The following is a 27,695-nucleotide window of genomic DNA, read 5'->3' as shown; positions in this document are numbered from 1 at the left end:
GCTCAGCCTTAACGAGACCTGTTTATTCAGTTAGACTGGAAACTCAACCCAACCCCCGTCAATCTGCTCTCCAATTCGAAACGCGCACTACTACCCCTAATGAAACTGGCATGTTCCTTAATGCGGTTATAGTTGTTCTTTAGGAGTGTAATGAAATTTTTCAAAGTTTCCGAAATTGTTTCGATTGTGTTGCTGTTTACTTTTTTTTGTTTTACTTGTAAGGCAAACCCCTTGTAACGGACCTATATATTTAATATTCTCTACATTAAAAAGTTAATGTAACCCTCCTTGATTATCTGCGCCTATCACGATGATACAGTAGAATATCTTCTTCAGCGTTACGAACTCGTCCTTCCATCAATTTATTATTATCTTCATTGCCATTGACGTAGGTCATTTATAAACTTCATCCTATTTCTCTTTCAAGGCTCGATCCTCCCCTTAGTTATTATCACAAAGCGCTTATATATCTTCGTAGCTATACGTGAATAAACACAAGAAGTTCACCTTAAGCTTAGCGTGTTACGACTTGGTTTAATTTTGTGTGTAGTTCGTTGTATTCATTATTTCGTGTAAATGATTATACCTACAATACTCAGAATATATTTATATATATATTCAAATTCAAATGAAAATCGAATTAAACATTATTATAAGAATAAGATAAAGAGATATTTATACCATTAAATTAAAAAGTATAATCCGAGAAATCATGTCATTGTTCATCAAAAAATTAGTCAGTCAAAGCAGAAACATTATCCTATATGTATATTCGCATAAGATTATTAACAAATAGAGTGTTAAAACTATTGTACATACACACATACAATTACACTCATCTATCCATTCGTCAACATTTACAGAAATAGCTTATAAAATATACTTCTATTGTTTTTGTTTATCACTATGTGAGGAGTTCTGGATGCTTATTCCCCTGGCACAGTTTGCTGATAAATGTGGTATGCATTAAATGGCAGATCTCTCTTTCCCTTTCGGTTGTTCCTCATTATTATTTGTTTCATACAGTTATTGGTATATACAAGGACCCGTTTGCCTTTAACAGGTCTTAACTGTAAGCTAATGTACCCCATGCCTCGTGCTTCTATTCATCCGATCGATATATCTACCTCCAGCGACAATCAGAACTCTTAATGTTGCTCCCTGGGGGCCTTCTGGATAAGATAATTAAAGCGAGGGCGAGGTGGGCATCCTGTTATAATATACAGCATATAGTACATGATACATAGTATGTGTGGGTTGGTCCGAATGGTATCAGTCCACAGACGCTGCGTACTGATTCGATACAGCACTTGTAAATATAACTAATAATGGCTGGTTAAAGGCTATAAAAAGTAAAATGAAGGGAAAAAAGAGTACACTGGAAGACTGTATTGAGGAACAGCCATGCATTGCTTCGGGGAAAGAAAAGACTTGTCAAGCCATATTATGTATAGCTCTTATATTGTGACAACAGGACGAGTTTTCTAAAACTGAAATAAACAGCGACTGATATGAATTCTAGTAATATATACCTCGTGCCTCGGAAATTTCGAAACGATCGAAGTTTCAGAAAAGTGATCGTGAAAATGGAAGGTTTCACCTCGTTCGCAGATGTTGCAGCCATTTTCAAAATACAATACAATAATATTTGCGTTAATAATTTCGGCAATAAGAATAATTTATGTCAAGCAATTTGATATGGTAGCATGTCGTTGTTTACGCTGAAGAATAAGATATATAAGGTTATTCAAGGCTAACACACCATTTATAAAGGTTTTACCATGGAAATTAAATGGACATAGGCTAGCTTCAGGTAGTGCGTTTATCGTGAATAACCCCTGTACTGTAACGGTACCGACTGATTATACTAATTAATTCCAAAAATATCAATGATAGAGCATGACAATCGAAATCAATACCCCCCTCCTGTTTACTTGTCGTGCAAGTTAACCCTTCAATCGCTTAGCTCTTCCCCTTTTGCCAATTGGACTGTCAAGTCGGGCACTTATCACTGTGCCACCGAACCCACTGTCGGACCTGATAAGTCCTGTGTATTTATTTTTCGGTCAATCGTAGGTGGTATCCCCTCCAGCTTTGTAACGCCACATTACAGTACATAATAAAATGTAATGAATATTAGGGAATATTTATGTACAGTTACGTTACGAATAAAAGTTCCTATCTAGATGACTCATGTATCCTAAAAGTCCTAGTAAGATGGCCTCTTTAAAAAATACTTTGCTCGTGGATGAATTATACAATATTTCAAAAATTCGTAGAATAACACTCATATGTTGACGCAAATGGTAGGTTGCCTTGCGGACCTCATGATGTAGCTCCGATTTCGTCCCTTTTCTACTTGTTTTGTGACATGCACACAATTTAGCGTCACAATAGATGTATGTACTGTAACGAAAGAAACAGAGAAGATAAGATATAGTATAATAAGATAGATAGAAAGATACTTTAAGGCGCGACATGATCTTTCGCTTACAATTGAGTCAAAACTGTCACTAGCTCGCTGCCGTAGCTTCAGGGCGTCCGGGTTGCTCTGGTGGTGATCTTCGCCCGAACCAAGTCGGGACGGATAGGTGGCGGAGTTCATGAAATCTCACGCCGGGGTAGCTCCTGCTCCCCATCCTCTTCGGTACTGTTGATGCCCCCTTTTCGGGACATCGGGTCCGGCCGTAACGAGAAAAAGGAAACGGTCCATGGCGATACCTTCCTCGATGCCGACCCCCTACTCAATTCGGACGTCATCGGCGGCGGGGTGGAAGCGTCTATTGATTTTGGATCGTCCTCCATGATCCCAGCTATAGCCTCGTGGTGATTTTCCTCCAGCGACGTGTAGATGTTGGATGTTGTGGCCGAATTCATAACGCATGAAATGTTTTTTTACAGAAGAAATTAACCTAATGTTCGATATTTACAAAAATTGTGACCTTGAAGGTTTTGGCCGGTAATTTGCGTAACGCGATATTAAGGGACGGCAATACGTCCCGCATGATAAACAAAACAGTCCATTTTTCTAGACTCGGGACGTGAAATAACGTCACAGTACATATATGCTGTTATACCCGAGCAGAAATTTGGTCAGGCTACCTGATGTCGTATCAGGTCCAGATCAGGTATCGGTATGGCATGCCTGATCAGGATAGCCGGGTGAAGCCCAGATCCTGCCCTGATCATACATGAGTACAACATTTGTAAATGTCGTCAGCCTGAAATATAGTTCACGTCCCGGGTAGAAATTTGCAGGGCTTGCCTGACCAGGATCAGGCCACGATCAGGCAATGTCACAGCTAGCCCTATTACGGAATGCCTGACTTGGCCCGCATCAGGTAATTTCACGGCAAGTCCTATTATGGAAAATCTGACTTGACCATAGTCAGGCGTTATTCACAGCCGCCGTATTAGGTGTGAAATCAGGCAATACTGAAATCGCCCTAATATGAAGCTATATACATGTAATACAGTCACCGGCCACCAGAGGGAGAGGGATGCCCGCAAGCAAAAGTGGTTTAATGCGCCGATAAGTTCCAAACTTTATAGAATTTTGAAAAAGAGACGAAGAGGTGATAAAAGCTACTAACGTACAGCACCTAATAGTCCAATCCATCGCACTGCTTTCATGTGAAATTTTCTAGAATCAACAAACTAATTTATAATTTGCAGGAATCCTACCCCTTGAAGGCAAGGCCTAATACGTTACACTGAATTACTCCAATACCTACGATATTTTCGAAAAATGTTACCTGTTTGTCATTTCAACGTCCATATGTATATCTAATGTATGTATATCAATATTCGCATATATATATGTATATACACGGAAACCTCGTTTAAATTGACTCGTCAGAAACGTAAACATCTCGATTTTGTTCACTCAGGAGGGGATCCCACCACTGCGCGGTTCCCCCCTCTTGCGATTATTGTGATTGGCTGATGCACGTCACTATACAATATACTCGGAGGCAGCTACTTGAGAATTAGGTGAGGGCGCGGGAGTCAACATAAACGAAAGGTATCGCGTAAAGTTAAACGCGGGTAACCTTTTCTGAGAGTCAACTTAAACAAGGTTTCAGTGTTTTGTTTCTGGCGCCATTAAGCTACAAAACAGTGACATTCAGTCACTGTGAACGAGAATATGTCACGGTTTGCAACGGAAGGGTATCGACCTATGACGAACTATACTATACCATAACCAATCATCCAGTCTGTATTGAAGTAAAATATGGTGTAGCTAGAACTCCTCGTCAACAATGCAGTAACTTATAGCTAAACTCAATGTATGTGACTTTCTATTGTTCACATACAGTGACCTTAGCTACAAGTTATAGCATTTGTTGACGAGGAATTTTAGCTACACCATATTTTACTTCAATACAGACGGGATGATCGGTTATCGTATAGTATAGTATAACCGTGATATATTCTCGTTCACAGAATTTAGGCAGATTCCCTTTAGGCTTATCGTTTCTCGTGTTCGATGTACTAGAGCTCCAGGGATTTCCCTGTGATCCTGCACATTTCCTTCTCCCGTTGGAAGCTGTAAACATGTTTAGGAGTTCGTGGTAACCGCTTAGAAAATTATTGATATGTAGGGTATGTGAAAGCCTATATGGAGGAGATATACCTATAGATAAGAGAAATCTACATGTAACTCATGATACACGGATTGGGTTGCGACTCGAAATCTAGAGTAGGCACAACGAGAGGGCATCTGTGGTCGTCGAAGTTGTTGTTATGGTTGGAGGGTCCCAACAAATTGGATTCCTTGCACACTTTTAACCGTATGTAATACATTGTTATTCATGCATAAGAATTAGTGGTTTGGTTTTTACTGCGTAGTTCCGTCTCTTAGCGAGCAGCGCTCGTATTATTCTTCGTTTTATGATTGCGATAGAATCATCCCTTATAGAGTGCTCGGTCAATAATTACTTATGAGTATCTTTGTATATACAAGTACGATAAATATAGGGTGATTCTTGCAACTGGTAGTTCTTTCTTAAGTGCAGATAAAGAATTATGCTGAAGAAAAATATTACGTGGTTTATCCAGGTTTAATTTTCTCTAACAGGTACTAACTTTCTCTGCAGGTACATCGATGCATCTACAAGATGCAATTTTACTTTTCTTTTTAAATGCAGCTGTACTTTTTTTTTACATTTTTTTTGCATTGTTTTGCGTATAAAAGTATTAAGGTACAGTCCTCAAAAAATGAATAGTTCACAAAATATTCAACATTTTACTATACTACATTACAATAACAGTTTTTCCAGGTCAATAAGAAAATTCAGAAAATTAGATTCCTCATGAGTTAATAATTTTTTTATCGGAATGTTTCGGCCAACCGGAGGTCTGAATTTTTAGTCGAACGATTCGTGTTACTGAAATTACATCTTGTAGATGCATCGGTGCATCTGCGAAAAAAGTAGGGTAACGGGAAGTTAGTTCTCAGTAAACCATGTACTTTTTTCCTCTATTATTTTTTTCTATCTTCATTTAGAAAATATCTACAATCTCGCAAATTCCTGGAATCACCCTCTATAGCTAGAAAAACTTTATATTCCTTCTAGAAACGATATTTACAAAGTTATCTATACTTTTTTTCTCAAATATGTACCGACGAATATTCCTTTAAACACTGTTATCGTAAAATATGTCTGTTACTTATTCATATTTACGTAGCCATTATGATAAAATCAAATCTTTTTTCATATTCTATGATTAACAAAGTTTCGTTTAAAGGTTATATACATTTTGTGATTAAGATATAATTCGTTATTCAAGAAGCATATGATTACCTGTTAATTCAGTTATTTACCCTGAAAATAATTAACGTGTAGGTACATTAGTTATTAAATGAAGTTGAATCACCATAGGTGATCCACGTAATGATAACCAAATTTTCATATGTACGAAGTCCCATTATTTTTGTACTTATTAATCTATAATATTATCATCATTATATATCATTCTCATGTACAAGGTATAATTCAGAACAAGCCTAACAATTTCTGTTAGTTCTTCAATTTCATTCTGGTAAAATTAATTTGATTATCAAAATGAATTTGAAATTATTGATTGTCAAAAACGCAGCGAGTACATTTCTAGAATTATTCACACTCAATTTGCGCTATTTTCATTCGGTTTTCTTATTTTTATATTATTCGATAAGTTCATGACCGATACATGCATGTTCATCCGAAAACCACTCGATTTGAGGAACATTGTCAGCGTGAATGGTTATGGAATGCGGGGCGGGGGTGTTGTACAGTTCAGTGGACATTTCCCATGTTCCATGTAGGTAACGAAGTACATCGGAATCACATACATGTTGGAATGTTGTTATGAACCCCTCCCCCCGTGACCTCCTTTTAGGCTAGCACGATTGTATTGACAATCCAGTGTAAATGCACTAATGTCCTACATATACCTACACAATTACCTAAACAGCCTTCACTTGCGATGTTCACATACTCCGGTATTGAGCGACATTTTCCAACGCAGCAAAGTCGCATGAGATTTACTTCTAATAATTTGCTGTTCATTTAGTCGTTTCCCCAACAACGAAAACAACGTAACAACGCACTCTACGTTTCTATTTCGTTCTTCGAGGACCATCTACATGTTAATTTAATATACGTGCGTAACGACTCTCTTATAGAAGATTATTAAAAACTCCCTTATTAAAAACAAACGTTTCAAGTACGTACTCGTCCTGGGCGACTTTAATCAAAACGGAAGGAAACGGAAGTAAATCAATAACTTTTTACAAAGCTTCAACTTTACTCAAATCATCACTCCGCCAGCCTTTATTATGCCAAATAAACGTGACGCAACACCAGATTTTGTATTCTGCACAGTAAACATAGGAAAGAATTTCACCAATATCGAAGGTATACCTGATATAGGATCCGACCACTTAGCAATATTGTTTACCTTCGATATCGGCGCACCCATCACCCGAACATCGTTACTAGAAAAATTAAACTTTAAGAAAGCGGATATGAAAACAATAAACCGGGAAATAAGTACTTTTATCGACGACCAAACGGACTCTCCAATATCAGAAGATCTCATTAAGAAGTTAACACCCAGTTGGCTGAAATAGTCGCGTTAAATATTCGACAGTATAAATATAACTTCTTTTCACACGAACTACCGCCATTCATCGTATGTCAAATAAGGATAAAACGAAGAATGTAAAGGGAACATGAAACGAATCGATGCAATTTATTTAAAGCGAAAATCAACGAGTTCAAGAAAAATATACAATGAATGATGCTGCTTTAACGCCCACGCTTGGCTAAAAGTCCGTGACGAAATCCACCTATCATAGGGCAAAAACTATTGGTAAACTGTCAGAAAACTCTCAAGATAGAATCAAGGCTGTAATGCAGCATCACCTATCATAGTTAACGGGCAGACCATCACTTCGAGTATCGAAAAGGCAGAAGCATTTGCAGAGCATTTCAAACCCATATACACCACAGAGAACGACCATAACTTCAGGGCATAGAACTTTTGACAGATATTCAATTGATATGAAGATTACTTCAATATTCCGAACATCCAGAATGAAGAGATCAACAGCGTAAGAAAAGCCTTGACCGACAAATTCTTTAAAATGATGCAAAAGCACGTCTCCAGGCATCGACAATATTTCCCATCAGAATAATTAAAAAACTGAATGACAGAACCCACCAGTTTATTGTAGATTCTTTCAGCTACTGTCTAAAAAATTCGTTTTTCCCAAAACGCTGGAAAATTGGAGTAATTAATACTATTACAAAGCCCAACCAGGACCACAGCTCAATTCAAAACCACGCAATATTACGTTGAAACAATGTATGCACGTTTCGGTCGTTATCCTGAGCTTCACTGGGATCGCTAATGGTGCTATCTCTCTCGCTCCACTGCAATCCCCAATGGCATTACTCCTCTCACTCTCGCAAGAAACTAGATAGTGTATTCCATCATCTCAATAATACGTGACGAGCGCGTTAAAAGGACACGCGGAATTGTGCGTTCAAAAAAGAATACAACATCGCGAAAAAAATATATGTAACAGTTAAACGCGGGAATCTCATAATCAGCAGTAATTACGTGTAATACATGCTTTCTTTTTATTAATTCTTTTTAATAATTATGCTCGCTATTTTGTCATCACGTCGTATTTTTGATTTTCTTTCTGTCTTTTCCTTTTTGCGTATTTCTTTATTTCGAGTTCTCATTTTCTTTGCCATAGTAATACTTAATACAGCGTCACCATCTACACACATTATTACGAGTAAGATATGAATGGTCTAGGGAAATTAATAAAATGAAACAAAAAATAGTAACATGAATATGAAAAACTAACATGATGTTTGAACTATTGTTCCTTTATATATTCTGGCCATTTGAATATTATACGTGTTTCTTCGCCCAATTCCACGTCTAAATGCAACTTTCTATAAAAGATATGATGTCTTTGAATGTATTTGTTAATTGTTAATATTTATTGTAAAAGTGTAATGACGATAATTAGCGCTGTCGTGAGTATACTTTGATACAATGTGCTTAGATGATGCTTATTAATTAAAATAGAGATTCTTCTGATTAACATGATTATGATTACGGCAGTATGGTTCTAGCTATTTGTACATCCGTCATTTCTATCAATTCTACTGCGACTGAGTCGTTAACTCATCTAATCGATTGAATGTAAAATTCATCTTCAGAAATTTGTATTGTAATGTTTTTTTATTCTTCTCATTCAATTAACTTATAAAAATTATAAACAATTTAATTAGTGTTAGTCTCTTTAAAGAAAGAATATGTATTGCACATGAAAGAATATGCATCAATACACTGAGAAAAATGCAGTTTCGCTGTATCGGTCTATAATAACACCCGGAAATATACTAATTTATGCATTAAATTATTTGTGTATTAATGTTCGTCGGCAAGTGAATTATTGTTTAAATCTTCATGTTTCTTCACACTGCCGTATAACTTGTGAATTTAATACTCAATTTTCGAGTTTTCTATGCTCGAAACTAAAACCTCATTTTTCTCCGTGAAATTTCGGATTTTACAAATGAACGGCAAACTGTGATGTTGCGCATCACAAGCATTTAAACTGGTCTAACGATCGACGAGACAAAATAACTGCATTGGTATGTATTCTATATTAATAAGTATGCCTGGGATATCGATTTCAAATAAAAATTGAATTTCATCTCAATATAAAAAGAACAAGATTAACAGTGTTCGTAAGGAGCTCCTTATAAATTGCCAAAGTTTTGTATAATACATGATAATTTTCAGAGATTAGTTATTATTATAAAGTCTCGTTAACCTGAAGTCTCATACACTTGATACACTTGGTCCTTGGAGGAGAAATAGTTTCTCAAGACTCTGACAGAAGGATATCCAGTCTTAATCAAAATCTTAGATTAATGAACGTCATGCCCTTTGTACACGCATATACATATATTACTCGACTAGGCAGGATATGATGTAGGCAGGATATACTAGCGAGTGCCTAGCGGACTCCGATAGGTTTCCATGGTAAGGAAAGAGCCACTCGGGATGTAGTTTAGTGGTTGGACGCCCTGGTGTGTGCCGCGTTAGGCCCTAATTAGGTTTCCATTATTTGGAATGCCTAGTCTCAACCCAGCCGGAGCCTTTTTGTTCACATCACCTTTACGAGTTCAGACTGATCGTTGGCGCTCCTGGTCGGTTTATAATCGAAGCAGAGAATAGTTGATAAAAAAAAATCGTTGCATAGGTATGGTCCATCTACACATAGAAGTGCCAGACTCTTTTCCCCATAGTTCTCTTATATTAACACGGTGTGATTTCCACACAGCACTATAATATAATTATTCTGTAAAAGCATTGATTTCTTCTAAATCAGTGTCTTCATGATAGTCTCCTCCACTTTTGCTTGCTGCTGTAACTTAGCACGTTCAAAGTTAATTTTCGTATTCGTATGTTGTACAATCATATTACGTATATTTTCATCAAACAATAACTTTCGAAATTGCGTAGGTTATACATATAATTTTGCGCTTCCTTACGTGGACCAGGAACTTGAACTGGGAACATCTCGGCAGTTCTTTTTACAAAAAGGAGAAGTGATTTTCAAATTTATATTTATACCAAACAATAACAGTGTTATTTTATAACAGCATGCTTAAAATCAAAATATAAGTCGGTGAATATCATTTCGGTTCCCACCTGCTCCACTGAAAGTCATGTTTGCCACATAGCATTGACATTCGTGTATAGATTCGGTCTCTGCTTCCATGAGCGCATTTATTGCCTATTGTTGGCTCGCTTTCAACAATGTCCTCCTCAGCACCTGCTGTCTCTCCACTAGCTCATCATCAGTCTCATTTGACGCGTCCGAATGTTCATACTCAACAACTTCATCGTCTTTGAACATTTGCCCACCAAAATTGTCTTGCTGATCAGGCTCCCTCAGAGCTTGTCAAATTCGACGTTCACGTAGGTTGTAATCCATTCTGTCAGAACTTTTTAAAAATTACTTTTTCATAATTATACTTGTCCATGCATCGTGTAATACTTACATTACCGCACATAAATTTCATTCGTGATCACCGTACGATAGCACGGTAATGTTTGGGCTCGAAATGAAGGTTTCCATGCCGTGACCACACTAGGGGGGGTTCTGCATTCAGGTCACACTTGGACGGCTTGCCATAACAAACTAAGGACTCAAAGGGTAGTTTGCTCTTGCTAAGTTCGCCAAGGCGAATAGTTGAACTAATACTGCCTAGCTAATACTGTCTAGCTCTGCCCATAAGACAGAGTCAAAAGATATACGCGTTTGAGTTTCGGGTAGGAGCGTGTTGCATCCAGCGTGAATATGAACGGTTAATGGCATCCTAATGCTAATTCAATAGGAAGAAGGCGAGCAGAGGGAATAGTTGCGTGTGCGTGCCTAAGTGGAACAGCCTGGTACACATGATTCTCAACCGTTCGATATTCTTTGAGGCATTTTTTGAAGGATTGTGACTCAAGTGGTACCACGATTAAAAGCAGTCGAGACCTGACTAACATTTTAAATGAAAAGCAGAACTAACCCTATACAAAAATCGTTACGTTTCCTTCCTGCCTTATGGACGAAATACGGTTATGTTGACGATATTGAGTCGGTAAGGAGGATCAGAGGAAGGAGGCGGATTATCCGGGTTGGTGCGAAATCTTATCGGACTAGCATTAATGGAGAAAACCGTGATAAACTCCTTGTGCAAATAGTGAAATTTCAGAGCGTGTTCTATACATGTATGCGGTGTACTGCAATACGGAGCGTTAATATAACAGGACTGTGAGCTCCTTAAGGGGAGTTGGTTATTGGTTGATTGAAATCCTGTGAAAATGGTACGAATCAGTAATTCGTTTTTTCATCTTTCCATTAGTTTGTATTAATCGATCAAATTAGCATTACCTGAGTAAGTCTTTTAGAAAATGCAAACAAACAAATTTAATCGCAAACATTAAATTCAATCAATTTTATGAACATGTTAAGTCAATTGTACAAAAATGGCTTATATCATACTCTTGATAAGCAGCGTTCAGTACACATTCTTCGAATGCTATTTAACCAATAACAAACCGTTTAGTAGCCTTTTTTAACATTTTACTTAACGTCCTGTACTTCCTGCAGATGGTTCGTTTTCATCTTGAAACAAAAACCTGAACCTTACGATCCCTTACCCTGGGTCGGAAGGCATATCTACGTATGCTTCTTTGGCCCAACCTGTGCTATTGGCATCTGGCATGGCAATGCAAGTGCGCAAGTCCCGCAGTAGATCAGAAATGAGCAACCTTGCTAGCACACGATGCTCGATTACTGACTGCGAGACTTTATAGGAAATTTTTTCTATTCATATTCTAAATTCTTTTAATTTCCAAATTTACAATAAAACTGATAAGATTGTTTGTATCCTTATATACTGAAATGTTTATTTTATTATGCCTATCGTTTAATATGAAAATATGACTTTAAATAATATATATGACAAAAGTGAGTGAGGTAAATTTCTGCCCTAAACGTTCTATAGAACCGTCCTGCGTAACGGCCAACCAGTAACTGATGCTACTACTGGACAGCCCTCACTGTCAGATAGTGGAATTGAATTATGATCACGGTCTCCAGCCGATAATGTAAATTTATAACTCAGGAGAACAGTGCGAGAATCGTTTGAGGTAGATTGCTACTCCGTACATGAGTTATACATAGAGTTAATATGCTTGTAAGATTGATGGAATTTATAGATATATAATATACTACTGGAAGATAATATTAATTGTTTCGGTTAATATACATTAAAGGAAAGATGACGAAAGGAATTACCAGTCCGAGCAAATTTTGCACGAGTTTGGCCACCGCCGACGACTAGGTTCCCTTGGGACACTGAACATTAGGTATGGTATAGATTTCACTTGAGAGATTTCGAGCATTTCTAAAGAAAGACACTCGAGAACCAGAGCGATTTTGTCATAGATATACATTTGAAAATTCTAGGCAACTCGGTAAAACAACTGGTTTAAAATTCACTTTAAGGATCAAGTTTCGAATATATTGATGAAGCAGATAAACTCAAGTAAAAATATTTAGTCTATATCAGCTCTAGATGAAAATATATAGAAAGAGTCTATTTGACATCTGGATTTAGTTTGTCACGAAATCGCTTTACTGGAATTGTTCCATACTTGTGGTAGACTTCTTCTATACTTGCAAATCGTCATACAAAATGTATCTCAAGCATCAGGCAAGTACACTGCAAATCCAAGTCTTTTATTTTAACACACTTTAAATATTTAAATTGCTGTATTTACTCTTTAAATATCTAAAAGCGTGTTTAGTATTAAGACGCATTAAGTGATTTTTTTATATGGTTTATCCGGTTTATTTAAATGGATTTAAAGCGTTTTTATTTTAATATGTTTTATGCACATTGTTTGAATACTGCCTATGCCGTGTTATTTTAAAACGTTTTACCTGCATAATTTTAATGGGAAAAATTGTGAAATTATTTCCCTAACTCCGGTGCCTATTTAGGTCCTCACTGCGCCACTCTAAACCTAGCTAGGAACTCGACAAGTTCAGGTCATAAAATATTTGTCGAATCTCATATCAATTCATTTATGTTCCTTTATCAGATTCAGGGATTTTTGTCAGAAGGGACAATAAATTATATTTCCCCTTGCTCTTATAAAAAAAAAGGCAGTTGATATCCGTTCAGTAAATAATTACTCGATGCTTCATTACAATCTTTCTTGGTTTCGTTGAGTCTTTTAAACTGTGTCCTACATTTCATGTAAAAATGGATTCATACTTCATAGTTGACTCAACCTCTTACTAGATAATGAAAGCTCTTACTATTGATAATGGATCCTTTGTGTAACAGTCGACTGGGATCCTATATATAGAATATGAGATTGAGGTATTATCTGTCACATTATATCTCATAGAAAAATTGTTCCTTGCAGACATGTGTAACGTCCATAAACAGATTATATAAATATATTAAAGGACACAGTAAATACCCGTTAGAGCTTTTTATAAAAGCTTTAATAATCAATACAAAAGTACGAGAGTAAGATGAAAAGATTAAGGTACGTGATAATTATATCGAGATCGATTGATGCAATGTAAGCATTGAATTTTTTCTTTACTGCTCCAAAAAAAAAAATCTGGAAAAGGTAAGTTTCCTTGATGGTGGTCGATATAAGTTCCCTTTTCCGTTGAAGTTTTCTTTTATTGTCAGCACGGAAAGAATCGTCACCATCGTCGATGATCTCCCCTTGAATTGTCGAGGGATTCGCCTTCACAAAAGAGGAAACGGGAGTTCGAAGTATTCGAGATTGATGAACCGAACAATGTCGTAGCTGGACAATGGTCAAGAAAGACGGTCTTGCCGCAAGAGGAAAAAAAAAATGTTTGTGTTGATTTCATATCCATTTGGTCGATTTCCGAATCTTCTTCGAGGTCTTATGTAACACTGTACTGAAGTAGGAATTTCCACTTAAAATATTCCATTACTTCTTCTTTAAATAATTATTGTTTGTCTTATCTAAAATTGGGTCACGTGTAAAATGTTTTTTTTTGACAGATCGAAAATAATGATGTCCTCTGATTCTTAGATTCAGCAAGCCTTACATGGTTTTGCATAATATTCTTGTTATGAATTGTGCATGCGCATGATTTTGCAGTGACCTTTTTTTTCTATATTAGTATATATTTCAATGATTTTATGGAATGCCCTGTACTAGTTGCTAAGGGCATTCTTTCTAATCTGTCAAAGAAAACATATTGTACTCATGGAGGGAGTCTAGTGCAAACGCAATACGCTACCGCAACGGAGATGTTACATACAGTAAATATCCTACTTTACGCGGATTCGTTATAATGCAAATGTTTTTCAAAGCAGCACCAATTGCGTTCATCGTTTTTACTCACCTGTTGTGACTGATTGCATCCAGCAACAACGAAAACTATAGTAGGACACTTTGTATGTTTTTTATTTTTACCAAAGTTTATACATACATAGTTCTATACGACGAATAATATTTTCTTTGGATGTCCATTATAGCCAATTTTATGGTGCAATAAAGAAATAGCTAAATTATACCCTTTCAGTCATATTTTTATTGAATTTTCAATCCCCTTTTTCTTACTCCGTTATGCGCAATTATCATATTACTAGAATCTGATATGAACGTATCTATCGCGTTAAGCAAATTAATACTGTTTCTTGTGATTTCTGTTAGTTGATACAAAGTATGATATAAAAATCTTTCAATCTCTCTAGAAATAAAAATCTTGTAAATTCAATCAATTGATAATTGCGTCTAATTAAACACGAAGAAAAAGAAATTAAACTGATTAAACTGGATCCTTTATCCATGCACTTAATCTCGTCCCTTGCTTTTCAATTCTTCCATTTTCCATCTTCCATTCTTCTCCCATCGTTTTCTATTTCTTTGCCAAGTGACAATGCCACACAATCGGCATTGTATCTTTCCTTCCCTATTTCCTTCTTTCAGTACCTGTGGGAAAGTGATTGTTAATCGATATTATTTTTTATCAATCATAAACTTGTAAGAATACGTAAAATACTGCAGTTTTAACTAAATGTGCGAGTGACAAAAATTATCAAATGAGATGAGGGTAAAATAATTTTTTCGAAAAAAAAAAGTTACTCTTATTTTGGCCAATTCCTTAAATTCGTTTATCGATAATTGAAGGTCTTCCGTTATAGGTAATAAGAAAAGTTACAGATAATCTCCATAAGGAGATTCTATTTTTTCACATGAGACATTACAGCAGGGTAAATGATAGTAGTCGTCACCATTCGTTCGTTCATTGTCACGCATGATTTCCCGTTTCTTTGAGAAAAGGAGTCACATTTACTGTGTCTTCGATAAATTTCAAGTAGGCATAAAAGGATCTTGTATTGCCACTTAGAAGTCAATGCCACGTATGATTTGTTCTTATTTTCTAAATTTTCTTGCGGTTTTCCTTTTGTGCCTTCTAAAGTATTTCTGTAAATCTTGTCCTTTCCAATTCATAAGGTGACAGGAAGGAGGGAGTTACTGTGACATAATTCCTCCGATAGGTGGTGCTGGATGCTTTGGACGAATGGACCAATTTATCTGTATCCACTTTTCATACACTTTTTTTTAGTCCTTTTGCAATATTTCCCTGAACTTTCCTCCGTCTTTTCCTGACATTTTCTCTGTCTTTTGCTCTATTACTCTCTCTGTCTTTCGTTTCTTCTGTGAATACATTTAACTCTTATTGTTTGATACCCGCTACCCTTTTTATCATTATCAATGGCCAGTAGCAATGACATTTTGCTGGTAAGATAATCAATGGTATTCAATGAATTTCTATTCATATATCATTAGTTACCTCTGATTCTCTTTGATAAAATACCATTGCAAATGATTCATAATTACTATGGGTAGTAGTTAGCGATTAATACTGAGTAAATACCCACCTCGGTTATCTCTTTACGTCCTTCTAAATTTTGATCACATATAAGAACTAAAATCTATTTTTATTTGTAAGCTTTAATTATGGGCAATAGTCTAATACGTTTTATGTAATTGCATATGAAATACAATAAAGTTCTCAGCTTTTTTGACGCAGTCTCTGATAAAATCTATTTTGAATTTCAAGATATCAAATCTTGTTAATTTGCTAAAATTATTAGACCATCGTGTTATTATAGGTATTATATTTATACATTCTTTTTTAATAATATACTCGTCTGCATGTTACGAATTATAGAAATGTATCTATGCATATTGTCTATGATTTAAGATAAAGTACAATTTTAGTACTGGTAGAGTTTAACGCCACGTTTCATGCGGTGAGTCATCAGGTAATTTTTCTAAAACCTATAGAAATGAATATATCGTCGTCAAGCTTGAGTTTAATGTATCGTTATGTCTGCCCGTAGCACAGATTGTAGCACCAATAGACCAGAACATCCATTATTGAGCAGATGTGAACACAATGGTGCTCTTTACGGTTCTGTACTTGAAATCTTATTATTTTGAATTTATCCAAATAGCTCATCTGTGGTTTCGAAACGTTCTGAATCAATTGTAGATGCGGGTGTTATTCAACTTCATAGTCACTGTTTTTCATCCTGGATTAATCAGGCCATAGCTAAACTCAATGAAAAATTGAGGAAGCAATATGAACTCGTTACGAATCAACTCCAATCCGAAGTAATAATGATGTGCGGCAACTTCTAAGAGACGGGCAATAAAATTAACAAGAAATAATTCTTCGATCTAGATTAAACTCGCAGTGGCGCCCTCTAATAAAATCAATAAAACGCTGTGGCAGGAGCTGAGTATTAATAGGAAGTCTTGTCAGTGTTGGCATAAGATTATAATTAGTTTCTCTGTTATTCTTTCCATAATTGGAATGTTGTTCTATGATCTATACTCATTTGACTGGTATGCTTAGTAATAAAATCAACCGTGTCCTAAAGTCAATAATAAGATTTACCTTTGAGGTTATAAAGTCCTCTGATAATTTCCTCTAAAAATTCATAGAACTTACATATTATGAGTGTTTGTTGTTATTTAATAAATTTTACAGAGCTTTATTTTATTCGATATTCTCAATTGAAGTCGCTCAGTTCAGTAGCCTGAAATATAAAGTGATACAACAGTGTTGGATACATGACAGTGTATCTAGGACTCTCTTATAATTAATTTTTATCATTTATGAGATCCCATGTTTCATCACATAGAACATACAACAACTGTAGGAGTATTAAGTTCTCAGTTGAATTGTTATTTCTGATCAAAGTGCAATATTTAATACGTTTAGAAATTGTTCTAAACCTAAATACAGTATTATTTAACTTTATCCTTTTGAAGCATACGTTAGTGCACCCTAGGAAAGTCATTTGAACTAGGGATGACAAGGGGATGGAGGAGCGGCTTGCGGGGGAAAATTAGGCGAATCGATAACCGGTCGATAACGAAAGCGTAGGCTTAATTTTTCGAGAATTTGTGCAAATATTGCTGATTATCCTTTAATTATCCTTGTTTATTTTTCCATTGTTCTTTCATTATCCTTTAGTTGTAATTGATTTGGGTTATGGTTAATAAATTTTGTTATTAGGTATTATTTTCGGAGAAGTATTCTATTTAACCTCCGCTAATATTTCGTAGCCATAGTCGCAAGGAAAGTATTTAGCACATGCATTTCTCCGTTCATTTAATTTTTATGAAACTTGGTGAGTTATGGTTTTTTTCGTCGTAGATTTTAAATCTGAAATAACACTTCAAAATTTCAAAATGGCGGATCCAATATGACAGAGTGAAATTTGAAAGAACCATAATACGGGGTGAAATGTTTTCACCCCACAGTTTTCGGGTTGTTGTTTTTGAGTTTGAAATAATAATTTGAACATCAAAAATAGTCTACCTAATACGAAAGTAAGAAACCCGAATAATTGTTTTCAATTTCATTTTTCGCATTTCACTCCGTTATGTTATTAGATCCGCTATTTTGAATTTCTAAATTTTAAATTCAGATTCAAAATCAGCGACCAGAAAAACTCACGAGTATTAGTCATCAATGTTTTTTTTACTATTTTGAGCTACGAATGGATTTATTTTGAAAAAAATTAATTTTTTGTACTTTGTTCATTTATAAAGAATATTACGTTCACAAAATGTAATTTTCTTCTATGTCATATTTAGCATTTGTTTGCTTTTTTATTATCGTTGCTTGTTCTTAGCCCTTCCATTTAGTCCCAAGGTACATTAAATAATCGCGTTCTCCCTTCACTTTTTTTTTCTGTTAGAAATCAATGGGGCTTAGAAGAAAAATAAACAATGTACTTTGTTCCATTCTGCCTTCTCTCACGCACTTTTTTGCTCTGCGCGCCATTACATTATTTTTCATGCTCTCTTTCGTCTGTTTCTCCATTTTCCTTGTCCCCGGAGCAATGTCTTACAATCTTTCTCGCTTACATTTTCGTTATAACCTCTCGGCCTAAATGCTAACATAGTTACACACTATGGTGTGTAACTATGTAAGAGTATACTCTTTTTAGATCATCCCTGCAATAAAAACTCCCTTTCGAAAAGTTCCGAGGCATCTCCGTCATCATTTTCTTTGAATGTCTCGCTTAGTAATTTTGCCATAAACGTGTTTCCTCCGATCCATTTCCAACTTTTTTCTTGTTATATCTTGTACGAACCGCCGTAATATACGGATAGAGTAATCAATGAATAGTATTATTTGGATACAATGAAGCACAATATCGTACAATTATTATTGAACTCTGCCTATAATGACGGAAAATTAAGACCTGTGCGTTAAAACAGACTGGAAATCGTACATTATACTTCAGTCATATTTGCTTTGTGTTATACTGATACTTCTCTGATATAACGTTAGTACAGATACATTCAATTTTCAAATCTGTCGTTCGTACAGTTGGAAGACTACCGGGACTCTCCAGGGAGATTGGATTTTAATTCAATTCGAATTGAGTGGAAGTAACGTGAAAATCAATTAAACACAAACTGCTTTATAAAGGCAGCGGAATATTTTACGAACCTCTAACAAGTTTCTACTCCTACGTGATCCATTGCTTAATTAAATTTGTTTTTGTTTCAGGTGAGTGTTACTAGATTGGTTGCTATACCTTCCTGATTCTTTATCGTGAGTATAATAGCTATTACGTTATCGCATATACGAGAGGAATTTCTAAAAGCGAGAAAGTCGATGTGTACCCTCTTCTCAATTCATAGGAACCATATGAAATTTATGAATTATTTTTTTAGTTTAAGGTGTGGAATGTATTTCGAAACCCCTTTGTACTTTCTTGTTTATTCGTGCACGGTCCATTGTGTACCTGGAAGAGCTGATGATTCGGCAGACTTCAAATATTTGATCATTCGCTTGTACCAAGTGGAGATGTACTGCAATATTGTTGCCTGTTGCGCAATATTAGCTGAAGACCCATCGTCCCCTAATTGCATTCTCGCTCGCCAATTGCCTTCCTGGCCTTCCTATAGATTGATTCTGTCCACTGTTTGATTGTAGGTTATTTCATGTAGGAAGGCTTCGTCAATCTTCATTCTCATCTAGGAGTTTAGGTGTCTTCATTCCTATTATTATTTTTCTTTTCTTTTTAATCCTTCATGGCACTCGTATGGCAATCATATCTATTATAACTGTAGTGAACTCCCGCTTCGTTGTTGGAACATTTTTTCGTGTCATCTCACAGAGAGAAATTAAATTGATTGATTGTGAATGATTCGTTACTTTTGGCTTCGTTTATAGAATTGACGGAATAAAATACGTATTTTTCACTTATCGACAATATTTGTCTTAGGAAAGACACGAGAGAAGGACATTATAAATATTTTTCGGATTGTTTGAGGGGTTAACATTTCACAAGTGGATTAAACGAATTTCAATAGACAATGTGTGAATAGATTTTTACATTTTGGTTAACAATTAGATAATTGTTATTGCAAACAAACAGTTTAAATTATTGCTGGTTGTATATTCATTATGAATTAACAATTGGCAATAGATGACAAAATTGATAAGTTATCAAGGCCAGCACGAGTTTACTTCCCGAAATTTTTTCAGTGGATTTTTCTAGGATTTTTTAGGGAAACCCATATGAGTGTAGTAAGGCTCTAGCCTGAAATTCCTAATGTAGAATCGACGTGGATGGCGCGATTGAGTCTAGAATGTAATATGAAATGCTTTATGGATTGCAGCATGGCTCTAATCTGGAGTTCCTACTGTGGAACCCCTGCCAAAATCTGACATAGCTCTGTACCATGTCAGGCAAGCCCGATTAAGTTTCTGCTCGGGGAGCGAGCAGACAAATAGGAATCGCAAAGGCGCAGAAGGGGTCTTGAAGTGTGTGGGTAACAGAATATTCTTCATTTTCCAAAAATTATCATCTGTCAAATGTCAATTTCTAAATGTGACAATAGATTCGTATTCAGCATCCCTAAAAACCCGTGTATAATAATTTTGGTATGAAAATATGTGAAAACAATTCATATTTTAGAAATTTTTGTGATTCACGAATAGAACTTAGCAATGTCCGCCATGTTGGATCCGTTACGTTAAATTAGGAAATTGTAATAGCATGTTCATATTACCAGACCGCAAAAATACCTATGCGGGTCATTTGTTGCGAAAAATTGAATCTTTGTAAATTTCAGTTTAATTATTCTTTTTTTTTTTCAAATTAAAGTTTCCAATAAATTTGAAGCCAAATTTTGAATGTAAAATGTACAGATTCTGAATTTTTGATCTTAAGTTCGTGATAAGCGCACCAGATTACGTAGGAAGGTATCATTAAAAGGAGAAAAGAAAGATGCTTTGCACGTTTTATCGAATATTTAGGTGTAAACTGGCTTATCACCGTGCCGCAAATGGTTAAATAGACATACTGCGGTTACCACTCCCCCCGCCCTCCCCCGGTCTACAGAAATTTTCGTCGCCACGTTGAAGTACACTACGCTTGGGTCGCTAGTGACCCAGATGTAGACCAGAGAGTTACTACCGTTGTTCATTTTTATATTTTTAACTGGGTGGACTGTATTCAGTATATCCTAATCCTTGATTCCTACTGCTTTCAAATATTCGCCGGTTTCTTCAGACCCAAATAGTAGGAAGCGAGGGCTAACACAAGATATATTAGACTTCGAAACTGAGTTTTATGATAGTATATATTATTAAAAATTTGATACCAATCAGATAAGTAGCATGTTCACTAAAGAACTTGTAGCGTGTATAAGAACAGGCACGCGAAAGGTCTCTCATTTCGCAGCGTAGTTCTTGAGTGCTTTTGATTTGCATGTCCCTTAACGATTTTTCTCATTTTCCGTGTTTCACTTAAATTATACTGTGTCCCGCGAAGCGAAAGGCAGAATTGTGGCACTGCATCTATGCATACCCACTTTTCACTCGTCGAAAATATTCTGTTTCTCGTGTTTTTTTTATATTTTCGGCTGGTCTCTTTTCTACGCTATACGCTTCGTAAAATATTTTGATATTCTCATATTTAATAACGTTATATTCATCGCGAGAAGGCATATTTCTGATTTCATTTAAGTAGAACATAAACTATAAAGGTAGATTTCTTAAGTACAGTAGAATCCGTAGAAAATCTCTGAGCTTCGCTAGGATGCGAAGCACAAAGTGTGTTCAATAAATGAAACTTTATTTTATACGTTGTGACAAAAATCTAAGAATCATTAATTCCCGAAAACCAGATAGGGTATGACGGGAACTACTGCAAAATAATACCCGAGCCGTTCGTAGCAAAACAGCTGATTTTCTGTCGACAAATAACTAATCTCTCTCCCCCGGAATACGATATCAGAAAAGACCGATTGGACGCCAGACGCATTTTTGCGTCACGAAACAAAATCTGCAAAATAGCTCCAGAAGGGACGGAGAGATAGTGCCACCGAATAGCACAGATGACACGCGAGGATAGAGGGGCAGATATCGCCCAGATGTTGGTAAGGGAACTGATTAGGAGAATGAGAACCTCGGAATAGAAAACAATAACAGGTGTCCTTTTATTTAGGACGAGTTAGAATTTCAACAATTAAGAAATAGTAATTTCGAAACAGGTCAAAGAAATAATATCGCTAACAATTTAGGTAAACGAAACTAAATCCAAAATAATTCCTCTTCGAAATTGTCGATTATCGATACGTGAGCTCCCGTGATGCGGGATACACGCTACGTTACGTGAGGTCTCGGGAAGCGAGATAAACACGATACACTACACGCGTCCTCGAGAAGTGAGAACTCGCGGATTCCTTCTGTTAGGTCTCCAGAGTCACGAGACTTTTTCGCTAAGAAAATATTACAAAATCAAGAAATAATATTTCACCAAAGACATATAGGCGATAGACGGAATCACATGCACATGCATATCTACGAGTAAAACACGTGAATGGAGTAAAAGGCTTCACTATTGCTGCTGAAATTTCATTGTTTAATATATCCACGGGATTTATGCCGAATTATATGCATGCTGTTTTACTTGGTGTAGTTCGAATGTTAATGAGTTGTTGGTTTGATTCATCTAATAAAGACAAGCGTTTTTACGTCAAAAAGTGTGACAGGGACGATATCAACAATGCCCTATCTGAAGTAAAGCCTATCTAAAGTGAAGTATGTTACTCGTACCCCAAGATCGATCTTATTAAGAAAATATTGGAAAGCATCAGAGTATAGAATGTTCCTGCTTTTCTATTCACCTATTTTGATGAAAAATAGGATTCCAGATCGCTACTACCAGCATTTGCTCCTTTTAGTTTATGCAATATATACCTTATTGCGAGAAAAAATTAGTAAAACCGAAGTAGAGCTAGCTGAAAATTTATTACATATTTTTGTTGTGAATATTGAAATGCTATATGGCCTTGAGCGGTGCACATTAAATACTCATCAGTTAACACATTTGACACAGTTCGTAAGACTTTAGGGTCCACTTTGGGCTCGGTCCGCATTTGCTTTTGAAGATGCAAATAGATATTTGAAAAAAATTAATCACGGTCCTAATAAAATTGATTTGGAGTTAACAAATACGTTGAATTTAATAAATGTAATGTATAGTTTAAAACACAAATTTTACTCATTACCTGTATTGAAAAAGAAATCTCTTGACTGTACTATGCCTTTAGGTATGTACACCTAAAGAGCATGTGATCGATGAGGCAACTATAACAGCATTATCTCATGTTACATCATTAAGCAGGAACGATCTTTGCAAAAATCAATAATTATTTGTTTATGCCAGAGCTCAAATTGGAAAAGAAGTATATACCTCAACGTTATATAAAAAAACAAATCAAACGAGACAACTCTTTAATTTTTTGGGGAAATGGTAACTTTTGGGGACGAATCCAATTTTTTATTAAAATGGAAGAGTGTTTGCAATTACCCGTAAAAATATATATTATAATAATTCGAATCGAGATACAATTATGTATATAGAAACAAATATAAAATTATCGCATTTAATACCTGTATGCGAAACATCATATTTGCGTGATACCGATTACTTGTATTGAAAGCAAAGTATTGAAAGTAAAGAACTACATTTGCATTCCTCCAAATATGAATAAAAAGAAGTAATATGTTATTTTTTATAAAAAATTTTATAAATAAATTCGTAAATATAAATATATAAATATAAATATATAAATATAAATATATTTATGAATATTTTATAAATTTACTTTTTAATATATTTTATATATATAATATTTGTATACTCTAGAGACTATAAAATATATAGAATTTTTGTATGCCCATTTTTCTATAGGAAGTATGTAAAAGTTCCATAGAGCTGTAATGAATTTATTCTTTTAATATTAATAGTTTTTGTTACTTTGGTTTGTTCTTGACAATACCAGCGTTAAAACAAGATTATAACGTTTTTCAATGAAATTTTACACAGTTAATTTCTTATACCGAGATTCATTTATAGTACTTCTCGCATAACCCATACATCTCTCGCATCACCCATACTTTACCAATAATTATTTCGCCATAAATATCCCATGTGTCGCAGTTTAAGGATGCTAGTCAGCCGCAACACGACGATGGTTTGAAGCTCTTTTTTCTCAAATTGCTCCCTCATAAGGCCAGGATAATCTCCAAATGTCAATTGGTTCGTCGATTTGCATTAGAAGCATAAAATAGTCGCCTGTCGTAGTAGTTCTATTTTAACTCTACAGTCTGTATCGAACTTGTTCTCACGAGGTGTAACAGGCGACTAACTTTTGTTATGAAGAGCGACCGAATCTAGCGGTGTTTAATTCTCCTCGTTCTATAAACATCTGGTTTCTTACAGAACTGATTTTATAATTTTTTTATACAATTTCTATACAAATTTTTCACCTGCGATAACGTTGTCCACTTATTTGTCAGTGCATACACCAGTATATACTATATTTTTTTTAAAGGTTAATTATAAGGTCGTGTAACGGAAGTGCCGAGACTTTATCGGATGATTGTTATTGTGCTTCAATAGCTAAATACAAATAAATTTTTTTAGAAGATTCCTTCGAGACTCTGTTCGATTTAAACAAAAATAATAATATTTGTGCATAGGACTTTTTAAAATGGTAACTGCTGCTTGCTCGAGTTTACTTAAACTTGCATAATTTATGCTTTCTTACTTCGCTTTACTATTTTTCATGGCTCTTATCTTGGTTCATTCATGACCCGGAATCTCTGAGGATGCACTTGTAAACCTGCTTCAGTACTGAAACGACGCTGACAAACTTGCAGACCCCTTTCAAACTTTCGACGTCTGCAAGGTAGACACTAGAAGTAATCCAGCTCTGTGTACATTTTAGCCTGTACTTTTCTCCGTATTCATCGTTTGACAGGCCTTTGCGAACGACGAAAGCTGTAGCACTGGGGCGTTAGTCTTGGAGTTTCGCCCTCGTCACTTCTTGTCTGCACCGCCTATAGTCTATGCAGTATGTACTCACGTAACCACCTGGTTTCTCATTCTCGCCGCAAAGTTTTTACTCTCTTGGGAAGGCTTGTAGAAGTGTGATGTGAAATCAATATGTTCACGCAGAGTAGTTATAGTATACTACATATACTTGGGAGAATCGGCAAACTTCGGAAGTGTTATAATAGCACGTGGAAGATTGAGCAAGGGTAGTGAAACTCTATTTGCGTTAATTATTTTCTCATCTCATCATTCTCAATAAAAGGTTTGTTTATTATATTTGAAAAACTTAATATTTTCAGGCATCATAGTTTTTGTTTATTTCATTTATCTTATATATCCGATTCACTCGTATCCATAGTTTTATCCAGTAATATTATTGTTATATCTCCTGGAACAGAAATGTTGACTTATTTGTGGCAGCAAACTTGCAGGTGCCAGAACAAAGTGGAGAACAAATACGGATCTTTAACGGGCAGTGGCAGATCAAATTTAGGCAGATTTAACGCCAGTTATTGAGATTGCATGCTTTCGGCAAATTATAGGCAGAATATTTCTTACGTAACTTGAACGGCAGTGACGGATTACCAGCAGGTGTAGGCAACTTGAAAATTTTTTTGTAAATGGTGCTTTACAGGCAAACAAAAGCTATGCAGCGGCTGTGATGATAATATCTTTACCGATATATTTTGCTGTCTTAAATTTACTATTTCGTACACACATGTAGGAGTTGATAACACTTGGTAATGAGATTTTAGTTCAGTATTAGACTCCCAAGCCTTAACAGTGCGTGGCACTGAAAGGCAAAGCAGACGTGCGAGTTGGCTAATATAAGTTTAATCTATAATTTTATATTTCGTATAGTAAATTTCCAATCATATCGTCCAGTAATTATAACAGACATAGGAAATACTATCGTGCATTAAATAGATACCTGGCAGAATTCAATAAAAGCATCGATCTGTTTCCAGTTTACATATGGGTATTTCAGATAACGTGACACTGAAAGATTGAATTATTTGTGTTAAATAAATATGTACATGAATATAAAACAATTAAAAATTTGTGTATTCACTTTATAATAAAAGTTTTGTTCGTTATTCTTAAAAGAAAAAAATTATTACCATGAGATTTAAAACATTAATCAATTTTGACATTTACTAGATTATCTTCTTGGATAAATTTGACAAATTTTACTATTTTCATGAATAGAATTATTGATCACTAAGTATATGCATCGCTTGTTCGAAATAACGTCACTCTCCTCACTTCGAGCGTCTCAGCAATCGCAGGTTCGAATCTCCCTCCCGGTAAAACAGAATAGATGTGTGACACTCGTCCCCATTTTAAATAATTTAGTTTTAATTACACTTCTTTGTCAATATGTAAATTGCATATTTGACATACTTTGATAAATATTAACAGTCCAATTAGTTTTTTATATCTAAGGCTCCCGAATTAAAAATTCTGGCAGATTTTTGACTGAATACAAGCAGATCACGATTTTCGTAGTAATGTGAAAAAGAATGCGAGTTTTGCTTGAATTTTCAGTCACTATTCCACTAACAGCGATCTGCCTGTTTTCAGCAAGAAATTTGCCAGTTTTTTGTCCCGGGCTGTTAATGCCGATTACAAATTAAAGATCGGTTTTTCCGGACACATTTTGTAATTCATTACTATTTATCGGTTGTTTTATTAAACAAATACATTCAGGAGATGAAATACGTCGTGAATAATTGAATCCTTTTGTGAGAATTAAATCGAATCATGGTCTGCTTTATTCGGTGATTTTAAATATCCTCTTCTAAAATTCCCTTAATTTGTATCTATCGTCACAAATTATGAGAAACAAAAAAACGTGTTAAATCAGGGAATAAATCTCGTGTTACATAATGGTTGTTATTTGGCGTTCGGATTCTCATCGGAACTACTTTATGACTATCGACCTGTGTAGCCAAAGCAAAGCTTGCCACAATTTATGAGGATTATCTCTATGAGTTTAACACTTACATTTGCGTGTCACACAATTGCTTGTAGTCAAACTATGATGTTGATGAAGGCATAAGGATAAATTATATGATCTATCACAATGCTTAAAATGATTTAGGTCCACTCAGGCCAGGTTACGATCAGGATGGATTTGTGGGTTCTTGAATAATTAGTTTTTTACATAATGTGCACCCAGTGATCCGACAAGCCCGCAAATGTTTCTTGACGTTCTAACAATTTAATTTAATAAATTTATAATGCTTGAGCTTGGCATCCCGGTGGAAAAAAAGTGTGAAATGTTTCTGAGAAATAGCAGTGCGTGGCAACCTCCCTTAAAGTTAGCTTCTGAATAATATGGCACAGAATTGTTTTGTGTCTCATTTTAACTCTATGCCTTAGCGATGACGATTTCCGCTTAATACTACACTTATTTTATAATGCAGTTTTTAGACATAATCTGTACTATTTTTATGCGTTTTCCTAGAAATCAAATGTTTCTATTAGCTTCACAGAAATAGATTAGTACCTCTGCATGAACTAAATATGACCTAAAAGTTATTTCCCCTGTACATGTTTAAAAGATCGATAATTTAATCGGATCATCGTAGAAAAATCTATAAAACTAAAAATATACAATATTGACGTGGTACTAATGGTTAATACAAGAAATATTTT

At 35.4% G+C, this 27,695-nt stretch overlaps 1 protein-coding gene across 1 annotated transcript in view; it reads left to right on the top strand.

Moving 5' to 3' along the window:
* LOC107265201 overlaps positions 1 to 27,695 on the top strand; it is a 280,971-nt gene that overhangs the window by 15,723 nt on the left and 237,553 nt on the right. Inside the window, exon 2 of the mRNA XM_025082561.1 lies at positions 19,192 to 19,231. Within this exon, the coding sequence (XP_024938329.1) occupies positions 19,192 to 19,231 (40 nt within the window). The remainder of the gene's footprint in view (positions 1 to 19,191; positions 19,232 to 27,695) is intronic.

The sequence above is a fragment of the Cephus cinctus genome, unplaced genomic scaffold, assembly GCF_000341935.2.
Source record: "Cephus cinctus unplaced genomic scaffold, Ccin1 Ccin1_scaffold0017, whole genome shotgun sequence".
Classification (NCBI taxonomy): domain Eukaryota; kingdom Metazoa; phylum Arthropoda; class Insecta; order Hymenoptera; family Cephidae; genus Cephus; species Cephus cinctus.
This window is presented reverse-complemented; position numbering and strand designations above follow the sequence as displayed.